At 55.0% G+C, this 13,642-nt stretch overlaps 1 protein-coding gene across 3 annotated transcripts in view; it reads right to left on the bottom strand.

Annotated features, from left to right (window-relative positions):
- Positions 1-13,642, bottom strand: part of LOC148453893 (uncharacterized) — a 110,510-nt gene that overhangs the window by 47,024 nt on the left and 49,844 nt on the right. For 2 of the 3 annotated variants that reach the window (XM_088461551.1, XM_088461552.1), the window contains exons 6-7: positions 9,833-9,922; positions 9,206-9,304 (exon numbers count right to left, since the gene is read on the bottom strand). In XM_088461551.1, the coding sequence (XP_088317677.1) occupies positions 9,206-9,304; positions 9,833-9,922 (189 nt within the window). The remainder of the gene's footprint in view (positions 1-9,205; positions 9,305-9,832; positions 9,923-13,642) is intronic. The other variant, XM_088461553.1, reaches the window with a different exon arrangement.

Genomic DNA, 13,642 nt, shown 5'->3' with positions numbered 1-13,642 from the left:
GCCCCAGGCCCTGATTTGTACGGTATTTGCACAGTCGCAGGGAAGCGCAGGAAAGCGTCCGTGAAATACCGTACAAGTAACGTGTAAATGCAGCAGGCGGTCTCTGTAGGAAACAGATGCCTACAGTACATAGACTAAAAACTAAGCGCTGCATCAGATGGCACAGCATCAGGTCACGGTCGCGATGGTGGTAGCCCTCTGCCAGGTTACTCAGACTGGCCGTCATAACTGGTTATCCGGGTCCAGGAAGTCTGCATCCGATGACGAAGACCATGGGCTCAACACGCCCCAATTTTGTACTGCGCCGACGCGCAGCCGCCCCAACATGACAATCGTGCTGCGGCTACGGGGCAACTGCGAGCGAACATGCTGATCCCCAAACATCGGACGTGAACCATGGGGTGTATAACAGGCCCACAGCTTATAATAGGCGCCCACAGCGTATAACAGGCCCACCGCGTATAACAGGCCCACCGCGTACAACAGGCCCACCGCGTACAACAGGCCCACCGCGTATAACAGGCGCCCACCGCGTATAACAGGCGCCCACAGCGTATAACAGGCGCCCACAGCGTATAACAGGCGCCCACAGCGTATAACAGGCGCCCACAGCGTATAACAGGCGCCCACAGCTTATAACAGGCGCCCACAGCTTATAACAGGCGCCCACAGCTTATAACAGGCCCACAGCGTATAACAGGCCCACAGCGTATAATAGGCGCCCACAGCGTATAATAGGCGCCCACAGCGTATAACAGGCCCACAGCGTATAATAGGCGCCCACAGCGTATAACAGGCGCCCACAGCGTATAACAGGCGCCCACAGCGTATAACAGGCGCCCACAGCGTATAACAGGCGCCCACAGCGTATAACAGGCGCCCACAGCGTATAACAGGCGCCCACAGCGTATAACAGGCGCCCACAGCGTATAACAGGCGCCCACAGCGTATAACAGGCGCCCACAGCGTATAACAGGCGCCCACCGCGTATAACAGGCGCCCACAGCGTATAACAGGCGCCCACAGCGTATAACAGGCCCACAGCGTATAACAGGCCCACAGCGTATAACAGGCGCCCACAGCGTATAACAGGCGCCCACAGCGTATAATAGGCGCCCACAGCGTATAACAGGCCCACCGCGTATAACAGGCTAACCGCGTATAACAGGCCCACCGCGTATAATAGGCGCCCACAGCGTATAACAGGCCCACCGCGTATAATAGGCGCCCACCGCGTATAACAGGCGCCCACAGCGTACAACAGGCCCACCGCGTATAACAGGCCCACCGCGTATAACAGGCCCACCGCGTATAACAGGCCCACCGCGTATAACAGGCGCCCACAGCGTATAACAGGCGCCCACAGCGTATAACAGGCGCCCACAGAGTATAACAGGCGCCCACAGCTTATAACAGGCCCACAGCTTATAACAGGCCCCCACAGCGTATAACAGGCCCACAGCGTATAACAGGCCCACAGCGTATAATAGGCGCCCACAGCGTATAATAGGCGCCCACAGCGTATAACAGGCCCACAGCGTATAATAGGCGCCCACAGCGTATAACAGGCGCCCACAGCGTATAACAGGCGCCCACAGCGTATAACAGGCGCCCACAGCGTATAACAGGCGCCCACAGCGAATAACAGGCGCCCACAGCGAATAACAGGCCCACAGCGTATAACAGGCGCCCACAGCGTATAACAGGCCCACCGCGTATAACAGGCCCACCGCGTATAATAGGCGCCCACAGCGTATAACAGGCGCCCACAGCGTATAATAGGCGCCCACAGCGTATAACAGGCGCCCACAGCGTATAACAGGCGCCCACAGCGTATAACAGGCGCCCACAGCGTATAATAGGCGCCCACAGCGTATAACAGGCGCCCACAGCGTATAACAGGCGCCCACAGCGTATAACAGGCGCCCACAGCGTATAACAGGCGCCCACAGCGTATAATAGGCGCCCACAGCGTATAATAGGCGCCCACCGCGTATAACAGGCCCACCGCGTATAACAGGCGCCCACAGCGTATAACAGGCGCCCACAGCGTATAACAGGCGCCCACAGCGTATAACAGGCGCCCACAGCGTATAACAGGCGCCCACAGCGTATAACAGGCGCCCACAGCGTATAACAGGCGCCCACAGCGTATAACAGGCGCCCACAGCGTATAACAGGCCCACAGCTTATAACAGGCGCACAGCGTATAACAGGCCCCCACAGCGTATAACAGGCCCACAGCGTATAACAGGCCCACAGCGTATAACAGGCCCACAGCGTATAATAGGCGCCCACAGCGTATAACAGGCCCACAGCGTATAATAGGCGCCCACAGCGTATAACAGGCGCCCACAGTGTATAACAGGCGCCCACAGCGTATAACAGGCGCCCACCGCGTATAACAGGCCCACCGCGTATAACAGGCCCACCGCGTATAACAGGCGCCCACAGCGTATAACAGGCGCCCACAGCGTATAACAGGCCCACCGCGTACAACAGGCCCACCGCGTACAACAGGCCCACCGCGTATAATAGGCGCCCACCGCGTATAACAGGCGCCCACAGCGTATAACAGGCGCCCACAGCGTATAACAGGCGCCCACAGCGTATAACAGGCGCCCACAGCGTATAACAGGCGCCCACAGCGTATAACAGGCCCACCGCGTATAATAGGCGCCCACAGCATATAACAGGCGCCCACAGCGTATAACAGGCGCCCACAGCGTATAATAGGCGCCCACAGCGTATAATAGGCGCCCACAGCGTATAATAGGCGCCCACAGCGTATAACAGGCCCACAGCGTATAACAGGCCCACCGCGTATAACAGGCCCACCGCGTATAACAGGCGCCCACAGCGTATAATAGGCGCCCACAGCGTATAATAGGCGCCCACAGCGTATAACAGGCCCACCGCGTATAACAGGCCCACCGCGTATAACAGGCTAACCGCGTATAACAGGCACACCGCGTATAATAGGCGCCCACAGCGTATAACAGGCCCACCGCGTATAACAGGCGCCCACAGCGTATAACAGGCCCACCGCGTATAACAGGCGCCCACAGCGTATAACAGGCGCCCACAGCGTATAATAGGCCCACCGCGTATAACAGGCCCACCGCGTATAACAGGTGCCCAGCGTATAACAGGCGCCCACAGCGTATAACAGGCGCCCACCGCGTATAACAGGCCCACCGCGTATAACAGGCCCACCGCGTATAACAGGCCCACAGCGTATAACAGGCGCCCACAGCGTACAACAGGCCCACCGCGTATAACAGGCCCACCGCGTATAACAGGCCCACCGCGTATAACAGGCCCACCGCGTATAATAGGCGCCCACAGCGTATAACAGGCGCCCACAGCGTATAACAGGCGCCCACAGCGTATAACAGGCGCCCACAGCGTATAACAGGCGCCCACAGCGTATAACAGGCCCACCGCGTATAATAGGCGCCCACAGCGTATAACAGGCCCACAGCGTATAACAGGCGCCCACAGCGTATAACAGGCGCCCACAGCGTATAATAGGCGCCCACAGCGTATAATAGGCGCCCACAGCGTATAATAGGCGCCCACCGCGTATAACAGGCCCACCGCGTATAACAGGCGCCCACAGCGTATAACAGGCGCCCACAGCGTATAATAGGCGCCCACAGCGTATAATAGGCGCCCACAGCGTATAACAGGCCCACAGCGTATAACAGGCCCACCGCGTATAACAGGCGCACCGCGTATAACAGGCGCACAGTGTATAACAGGCGCACAGTGTATAACAGGCGCACAGTGTATAACAGGCGCCCACAGCATATAACAGGCGCACACAGCGTATAACAGGCGCCCACAGCGTATAATAGGCGCCCACAGCGTATAACAGGCGCACAGCGTATAATAGCGTGCAGAGGTAAATGGATGAAATGTGTGTAGCATGTGGGGGACACTGGCAGACAGCGGGCTGCAGGGGGCGCCAGTAGCCACACCATAACACTTAGGGCCTGATTCAGCGTGTGTCGTTATTGCTCGATGTTCAGGTTACCGCGCTGGAGCACCTGCCATGATGCTGCTGCAACTGCGCTCTCAGTGTGGGGGAAGCCGCAGCCGGACTCATGGCCTGAAGCCGTTTGGGGGATGGGGGGCGGCGATGTGGAGGTGTTTTAGGGGCGTGCCAAAGCCAGCGACTGCGTCTTCTGAAGCAGAGTTACTGCCCTCCGCACCTTGTTAGCGGTGGACGTTCCGCATAACCTCAGCTTAGAAGACAACACCTGCATTATATACCTTCAGTAACTACCCACATCCGCTGCTACCGGAGAGTCAGGCCCTGGGGGGGTATTTACTAACGTGCTGGTTTTTAGAAGCAGAGATGTTGCCCATAGCAACCAATCACATTCTAGCTATTATCTTCTATAAGGTGCTTGATAACTGTTAAGTGGAATCTGATTGGTTACTATGGGCAACACCTCTACTCAGGGGCATCTTAACAGAGGAGGGGGCCCGTGTGCACTGCCTGTGCGGGGCCCCCACCTCTCCCCCCGGTGGCCGGCAGCCGACTGATATGGCTGGCCAGCCACCGGAGCATTAGTAGACTCCGGGCACTAGAGTGTGCCCGGAGTCTACTGCACATGCGTAGAACACCGGAAAAATGGCCGCGGCGGCCATTTTCCCGTGTTCTGAGCAGCGCCGACACCCGACGCGGGACCATGGACAGGGGCACACACTGCAACCATTATAGATATGCTACTGGTGATTGCACACACTGCCTCCACTTTAGTAAATATACCCCTTAGTCTGGTCTGTGTGCTGCCTCCTATCCCCCTTAGTCTGGTCTGTGTGCTGCCTCCTGCCTCCCTTAGTCTGGTCTGTGGGCTGCCTCCTGCCCCCCCTTAGTCTGGTCTGTGTGCTGCCTCCTATCCCCCTTAGTCTGGTCTGTGTGTTGCCTCCTGCCCCCCTTAGTCTGGTCTGTGGGCTGCCTCCTGCCTCCCTTAGTCTGGTCTGTGGGCTGCCTCCTGCCCCCCCCTTAGTCTGGCCTGTGTGCTGCCTCCTATCCCCCTTAGTCTGGTCTGTGTGCTGCCTCCTATCCCCCTTAGTCTGGTCTGTGGGCTGCCTCCTATCCCCCTTAGTCTGGTCTGTATGCTGCCTCCTATCCCCCTTAGTCTGGTCTGTGTGTTGCCTCCTGCCCCCCCCTTAGTCTGGTCTGTGTGCTGCCTCCTGCCTCCCTTAGTCTGGTCTGTGTGTTGCCTCCTGCCCCCCTTAGTCTGGTCTGTGTGCTGCCTCCTGCCTCCCTTAGTCTGGTCTGTGGGCTGCCTCCTGCCCCCCCTTAGTCTGGTCTGTGTGCTGCCTCCTATCCCCCTTAGTCTGGTCTGTGTGCTGCCTCCTATCCCCCTTAGTCTGGTCTGTGTGCTGCCTCCTGCCTCCCTTAGTCTGGTCTGTGTGCTGCCTCCTATCCCCCTTAGTCTGGTCTGTATGCTGCCTCCTGCCTCCCTTAGTCTGGTCTGTGTGCTGCCTCCTATCCCCCTTAGTCTGGTCTGTGGGCTGCCTCCTGCCTCCCTTAGTCTGGTCTGTGGGCTGCCTCCTATCCCCCTTAGTCTGGTCTGTGTGCTGCCTCCTATCCCCCTTAGTCTGGTCTGTATGCTGCCTCCTGCCTCCCTTAGTCTGGTCTGTGTGCTGCCTCCTATCCCCCTTAGTCTGGTCTGTGTGCTGCCTCCTGCCTCCCTTAGTCTGGTCTGTGGGCTGCCTCCTGCCCCCCCTTAGTCTGGTCTGTGGGCTGCCTCCTGCCCCCCTTAGTCTGGTCTGTGTGCTGCCTCCTGCCCCCCTTAGTCTGGTCTGTGTGCTGCCTCCTGCCCCCCTTAGTCTGGTCTGTGTGCTGCCTCCTGTCCCCCCTTAGTCTCGTCTGTGGGCTGCCTCCTGTCCCCCTTAGTCTGGTCTGTGTGCTGCCTCCTGTCCCCCTTAGTCTCATCTGTGGGCTGCCTCCTGTCCCCCCTTAGTCTGGTCTGTGGGCTGCCTCCTGTCCCCCCTTAGTCTGGTCTGTGGGCTGCCTCCTGTCCCCCTTAGTCTCGTCTGTGGGCTGCCTCCTGTCCCCCCTTAGTCTCGTCTGTGGGCTGCCTCCTGTCCCCCCTTAGTCTCGTCTGTGGGCTGCCTCCTGTCCCCCCTTAGTCTGGTCTGTGGGCTGCATCAGTATAAACCTAACACGCCCATAGGAGACTGCGCGCTCAATGAGAACCAACACTCCCGCACAGAGCGCTGCTGCCACCGAGACGCACAGGATCAGAAACGCTTAGGAAAGGTGCCGGGCATCCCTCGGCTGTGATGCACAAAGACGATCCATCTTAGGGGAATGGCGCAGGAGTGTCGCTATAGTGTTTGTGCACTCAGACTCTCATTCGCTCACACTGGACGCCGTACTCGCCATAGGGCTGGTTTAAGTTTCGATGGTCTGACCAATGGTGGCGCCTACAGACTCTGCGAGTGGGCGTCTCAGTCCTGGCGCATTCATAAGCACAGGTGTACGCCAGGGATGGGATGTGTGTCGGCATTTGCATAAAATCGCAGTTGGGCGACCGCGTCTACCCCCATTTCTGAATCAGGCCGAATGTCATCAACATGATGATCGCGCCTCTTACAGACCATCCATGCCCCTTCTTCTTGGTACACGCTAGAGTTCAGGACTTTGTGTGGCACGGGAGGAACCTTGGTATAAGTACAACATAGTACACAGGCACAAGCACCAGGGTGGCCTAGTGGCCGAGCTTCCCGGCTAGCTACCAGCAGGTCCTCCTGGTCAAAGCCATGGAATGGACGCACAACGCTTGTTCCTTGCTTGCTAGGTCAACAGATATGGACTCCAGCTTGGACACCAGTCTTAGCAGTCCACCTTCTGCCCACATTAGCTAACAATGTAGACTTCCACTGGGCCCTCTGACACGGGTCTGTGTCCCGCCCACTGAATGCCAGCCAACTGGTTAGTAGTTGGGGATCCTTCCCCTCCCACATTTCTTGTGATGCCCTTTCTCTGTCAGACAGAGATCAATGGGTTCATCTTCAGCTGAAGACACTATGGCCCTGATTCAGAGCCGGACGCTCTGACATAGCGCTCGCTCTGAATCAGGGCCGGGCTATATTTTTTTTAGAGCGGCCTCCTGGCCGCTTGCATAGCTGTGGGTGACCACCCACAGCTATAGCGAGCGGCCAGGAAGATGGTCGCAATGGTCAAGACCATCGCACCCATCTGACTTGCGACGAGACCCTTGTGGTAGGGTCTCGTTGACGCAAGCCCCAGAGAGATTAACAGAGCCGAAATCTCTCCCACTGACACCACTCGTGATGTCAGTGGGGCCGCCCCAAAATGGAGACGTTCGCATGGAAACGCCTCCGTTTGGGCAGCCACTCCCCGGCCCGCCCACCAAAGGGGGCGTCCTGTCACTTAACATCGACAGCACGCCACCTTTGGTACGAGACCCGGAGCGACGGATTGCCCGTCGCTATCCGGGTCTCGCGCATGCGCACGCAGTGATTCAGAGAGGCCGACAGAAGGCGTCTAGTTACACAAGACGCCGCCTGCGGCACTAGCATATTATACTGCAGCCGTTGCATACGTAGTCACAGCGGCTGTGTTATAGCGGCCATCTCTGAGTCAGGACCTATACTATACCAGCTTGGGCTCGGTGGATAAGAGCGCAGAGTTGATCACTGCCTGGCTTAGTGCTTTTCACTCTGTGGTCGGCAGATGGGCGGAGGCACCTGGAGTTCCCCATCCTTCCCCTTATTACACTGTCCCTTGCATTACTCCTTGTATTCCCAGTTATGCTGTTGGGTTGGGTATGAAATCCCGGCTGTCTGGATGCCGCTGGTCAGAATCCCGACACCCATAACAACGGCTGGTAAGTATTTTCCCATCCCCTACCCTAACCCTCCCTCCAATGCCTAACCCTAACCCTCCCCCCAATGCCTAACCCTAACCCTCCCCCCAATGCCTAACCCTAACCCTCCCCCCAATGCCTAACCCTAACCCTCCCCCCAATCCCGCACCCTAACCCCCCCTAATGCCAAACCCTAATCCCGCACCCTAACCTCCCCCTAATGCCAAACCCGAATCCCGCACCCTAACCTCCCCCTAATGCCTAATCCCGCACCCTAACCTCCCCCTAATGCCTAATCCCGCACCCTAACCCCCCCTAATGGCCGTACACATGGGTCGCTCAGACTATGATCAGATATCATTGTCTGATCGTGCTGCATGTTTGATTTCCCATGAGACAACCGGGGCAGCAGCAAGTCCCTCCGGTCATTTTGTATTTTATTCTCGATTGTTGATATAGCGCACACATATTACGCAGCACTTTACCGCGCAGTGTTCTCACCGGGGACATTGTGATGGGCTCTTCCGCCCAGCACTCTTCTCACAACGCCTGACACCTAAGGCCGGCCCGACTTGCAGAGTAGGCTGGAGGCAGCCAGCAGAGGGCGCCGTGAGCAACAGAAATGCTCAATGCACGAAGCCTCTCCTGTTGGAAGGAGGATACTGACTGCCCCCCTCCACCAGGACCCCGGCCCATCCTGCACTGGAGGCAAGAATTACAGACTCACAACCTCCCCCTCTCCTACACAGAGCCGCCAAACTGTAAGTGAGACGTCGGATGGGAGAGGGAGGAGGGTGCACGATGGGCTGTGGCTTGCCTCCTGTGATAGGGCTCAGTCCGCACCCCCCCCCCATACATGCACACTAGGGTCTGTCTGTACCAGAAGCCAATTCATTTACATTTACAATTTGTTTTAGGAGTTTGTGAAAAAAGTGGAGCACCTAGAGGAATCCCACACACACACACCATACAAACTCCACACAGATTCGGGCCTGGTTGTAAAAGCGAACTCATGAACCCAGCGCTGTGAGACAGTAAACCTAACCACTGCGCGTCGTGCTGCCCCATAAATACCCCTTCATGAGACTAAAATACGGATATAAAATACACAAGTGATGTATAAACATTCCTGTAAATACAATATATATATACATAACCAGTCCGTTCCACTCAGTAGGACACAGGGCATTAATAGGAGAATTGCAGCCCATTATAACGTACAGCAGAAGTCACCATGAACGACTGTGACCTGTATAACAGCACTCGCTGAGAGGGGTGACTGCGAATACCCATATAATGATCAGTGGGGAGTTATTTATTCTCTGTACTACGGACACCCCGAGACTCACTGTGCAAATGGCCGCTCCTGACCTCTGACCTGTCCGCAGGATGAAGAGTCTTCCCCTCCTCTTTCTGCAGCGAGTACACGGATGTGACGATGGGTTCAGCTGTGTACACAGAGGAGATGGATTATCCCTGAGCCAGGACACTGGTCACACCGCACCAAGACCACATCTTCCCTGCGCTATATATCTATACGTGTGCGTACCGTCATATGCCAGGCGTGTGCATACCGCCATATTCCACGCGTGTGAGTAACGTCATATGCCAGGCGTGTGAGTACCGTCATATGCCAGGCGTGGGAGTACCGTCATATGCCAGGCGTGGGAGTACCGTCATATGCCAGGCGTGTGCGTACCGTCATATGCCAGGCGTGTGCGTACTTACCTTACGCCAGACATAGCCATGTGTTCAGAGAAAAGTACTGTGTCACCATGACATAAATACACATAAAAGCAGATGAAACCACCTAGAGCACAGAGGCCCTTCTGCAGAATGCTGATCAGACGTAGTGTGGTGCCCTCTAGGGGCACCTTGAGTATTCTGTACCCATAAGGATGAAATGGGTTACTTTGGGAACCACCATGCTGTGGAAGAGACATTCGGTGCATTCAGTGCTCGGGCTGCGGACTCACCGGCGCCGTGCGAAGGGCTCTGCTGTGGAAGGTCACGAAAAGACGAGAGGTCATCCTGCTTTATCCTCAGAAATATATCGGGGCTGCAATCTGGAAGCAGAAGACATCACTTAGTTACTAATTATCACTCCTATAGCTGAGACCAGCAGCCCTGTACGTGTAACACTGGTGTTACTGGGAGACAATGATCAGAGGAGCCATATAGACATGATCAGGTTAGGCCTGAGAGCTCTGAGCTGTACTGTAACAAGGAGATAGACCAGCCCTGTACATGTAATACTGGTGTTACTGGGAGACAATGATCAGAGGAGTCATGTAGACATGATCAGGTTAGGCCTGAGAGCTCTGAGATGTACTGTAACAAGGAGATAGAACAGCAGCCCTGTACGTGTAACACTGGTGTTACTAGGAGACAATGATCAGAGGAGTCATGTAGATATGATCAGGTTAGGCCTGAGAGCTCTGAGATGTACTGTAACAGGAGATAGACCAGCAGCCCTGTACGTGTAACACTGGTGTTACTGGGAGACAATGATCAGAGGAGTCATGTAGATATGATCAGGTTAGGCCTGAGAGCTCTGAGATGTACTGTAACAAGGAGATAGAACAGCAGCCCTATACATGTCAAACTGGTGTTACTGGGAGACAATGATCAGAGGAGTCATGTAGATATGATCAGGTTAGGCCTGAGAGCTCTGAGATGTCCTGTAACAAGGAGATAGACCAGCAGCCCTGTATACATGACACTGGTGTTACTGGGAGACAATGATCAGAGGAGTCATGTAGACATGATCAGGTTAGGCCTGAGAGCTCTGAGATGTACTGTAACAAGGAGATAGACCAGCAGCCCTGTACATGTAATACTGGTGTTACTGGGAGACAATGATCAGGTTAGGTCTGAGAGCTCTGAGCTGTACTGTAACAAGGAGATAGACCAGCCCTGTACATATAACACTGGAGTTACTGGGAGACAATGATCAGAGGAGTCATGTAGATATGATCAGGTTAGGTCTGAGAGCTCTGAGCTGTACTGTAACAAGGAGATAGATCAGCAGCCCTGTACATGTAATACTGGTGTTACTGGGAGACAATGGTCAGAGGAGCCATGTAGACATGATCAGGTTAGGCCTGAGAGCTCTGAGCTGTACTGTAACAAGGATATAGACCAGCCCTGTACGTGTAACACTGGTGTTACTGGGAGACAATGATCAGAGGAGCCATATAGACATGATCAGGTTAGGCCTGAGAGCTCTGAGCTGTACTGTAACAAGGAGATGTACAGGGCTGGTCTATGTAATACTGGTGTTACTGGGAGACAATGATCAGAGGAGTCATGTAGACATGATCAGGTTAGGCCAGAGAGCTCTGAGCTGTACTGTAATAAGGAGATAGACCAGCAGCCCTGTACATGTAATACTGGTGTTACTGGGAGACAATGATCAGAGGAGTCATGTAGACATGATCAGGTTAGGCCTGAGAGCTCTGAGATGTACTGTAACAAGGAGATAGACCAGCAGCCCTGTACATGTAACACTGGTGTTACTGGGAGACAATGATCAGAGGAGCCATGTAGACATGATCAGGTTAGGCCTGAGAGCTCTGAGCTGTACTGTAACAAGGAGATAGACACATCCTTATATCTTTATACGTCCTCAGTAGGCGAGCTCATCAGATCTCTTAGGGCATGATTCAGAGCCGCTCGTAAGCTCCGAGCGATGTTCGCACAACTGCGCATGCGTATGGGTTGTAATACGCATGCGCGAACCAGTCATTGCGGTCGGAAATTGTGTGCTCGCAAAATAGCGAATGCCTGCTAATTTGAGTGACAGGATGAGGCGTTTGTGGGTGGTAACAGGGGATGGTGCTTGAAAACGGGGGAGTGGAGATCCGAACGCAGGCGTGCCAAACGGTCAAAACGGGCGTTTTAACGGTGTGCATAATTAACAAAGCAGCGTCATCGACCACGTCACTTGGTTGTCTTTTAGCCTGAACTGCTCGCATGATTACGGTAGGAAAATCCAACCACAAGCACTGCGAGCAGTTCATACGCCTTTCAATGTACTCAATTAATCTAATAAATAGCGGAGATGACGTAGGATGCGAGCGTCCAGGGGGCGTTTTTTAAAAAATAGCGAGCGCATGTTTCGTTCACTCGTTCAGACATAGAGGCGTCAACAGAAAGCAAAGAGCGAGCGCTCTATTTAAATATCCGGCCCCTTTTTCTGAACGAGCGAGCGCAAATAGCGTCCAGCACTGAATCAGGCCCTTAGTGTCCAGTATCCTATCTATGCTGATGGCACACAGATCTAGCTGGAGCGAGCAGTCACTCAGTGCAGCCACTCTCCATCATCTGAGAACACGCCCAATCTGTCGTTATTGAGAGATTGACCGGCATGTTCACCCAATGATTGATGTCGGAAACGACCTGAGGGAGCACGCATCGCTGGTCGTTTCCGACATAGAAGTGCACGATCACTGAGCGATTGCGCAATTACGATGTCCTAATCGTGCAATCGCTCAGTAATATCGGTATGTGGCAGTGCGCCTTAATGGGCACATCCACCAGCAACCAAAAAACGACTGCACGATTACTATATTGTACATCTGTCAGTTTGTGCTGTGCCTACACTGAGCGAGCAGCCTCACCCTCCATCCTCCCCTAACATGCTCATATGGTGCAGTCATCTGTCAGTCTGTGCTGTGCCTACACTGAGCGAGCAGCCTCACCCTCCATCATCCCCTAACATGCTCATATGGTGCAGTCATCTGTCAGTCTGTGCTGTGCCTACACTGAGCGAGCAGCCTCACCCTCCATCCTCCCCTAACATGCTCATATGGTGCAGTCATCTGTCAGTCTGTGCTGTGCCTACACTGAGCGAGCAGCCTCACCCTCCATCATCCCCTAACATGCTCATATGGTGCAGTCATCTGTCAGTCTGTGCTGTGCCTACACTGAGCGAGCAGCCTCACCCTCCATCCTCCCCTAACATGCTCACGTGGTGCAGTCATCTGTCAGTCTGTGCTGTGCCTACACTGAGCGAGCAGCGTCACCCTCCATCCTCCCCTAACATGCTCATGTGGTGCAGTCATCTGTCAGTCTGTGCTGTGCCTACACTGAGCGAACAGCCTCACCCTCCATCCTCCCCTAACATGCTCATATGGTGCAGTCATCTGTCAGTCTGTGCTGTGCCTACACTGAGCGAGCTGCCCCACCCTCCATCCTCCCCTAACATGCTCACCTGGTGCAGTCATCTGTCAGTCTGTGCTGTGCCTACACTGAGCGAGCAGCCTCACCCTCCATCATCCCCTAACATGCTCATATGGTGCAGTCATCTGTCAGTCTGTGCTGTGCCTACACTGAGCGAGCAGCCTCACCCTCCATCCTCCCCTAACATGCTCACGTGGTGCAGTCATCTGTCAGTCTGTGCTGTGCCTACACTGAGCGAGCAGCCTCACCCTCCATCCTCCCCTAACATGCTCATATGGTGCAGTCATCTGTCAGTCTGTGCTGTGCCTACACTGAGCGAGCAGCCTCACCCTCCATCCTCCCCTAACATGCTCATATGGTGCAGTCATCTGTCAGTCTGTGCTGTGCCTACACTGAGCGAGCAGCCTCACCCTCCATCCTCCCCTAACATGCTCATATGGTGCAGTCATCTGTCAGCCTGTGCTGTGCTTACACTGAGCGAGCAGCCTCACCCTCCATCATCCCCTAACATGCTCATGTGGTGCAGTCATCTGTCAGTCTGTGCTGTGCCTACACTGAGCGAGCAGCCTCACCCTCCATCATCCCCTAACATGCTCATGTGG

The sequence above is a fragment of the Taudactylus pleione genome, unplaced genomic scaffold, assembly GCF_031769625.1.
Source record: "Taudactylus pleione unplaced genomic scaffold, aTauple2 ptg001066l, whole genome shotgun sequence".
NCBI lineage: Eukaryota > Metazoa > Chordata > Amphibia > Anura > Myobatrachidae > Taudactylus > Taudactylus pleione.
Note: the sequence above shows the minus strand (reverse complement) of the source record. Positions and strands in the feature narration are given on the sequence as shown.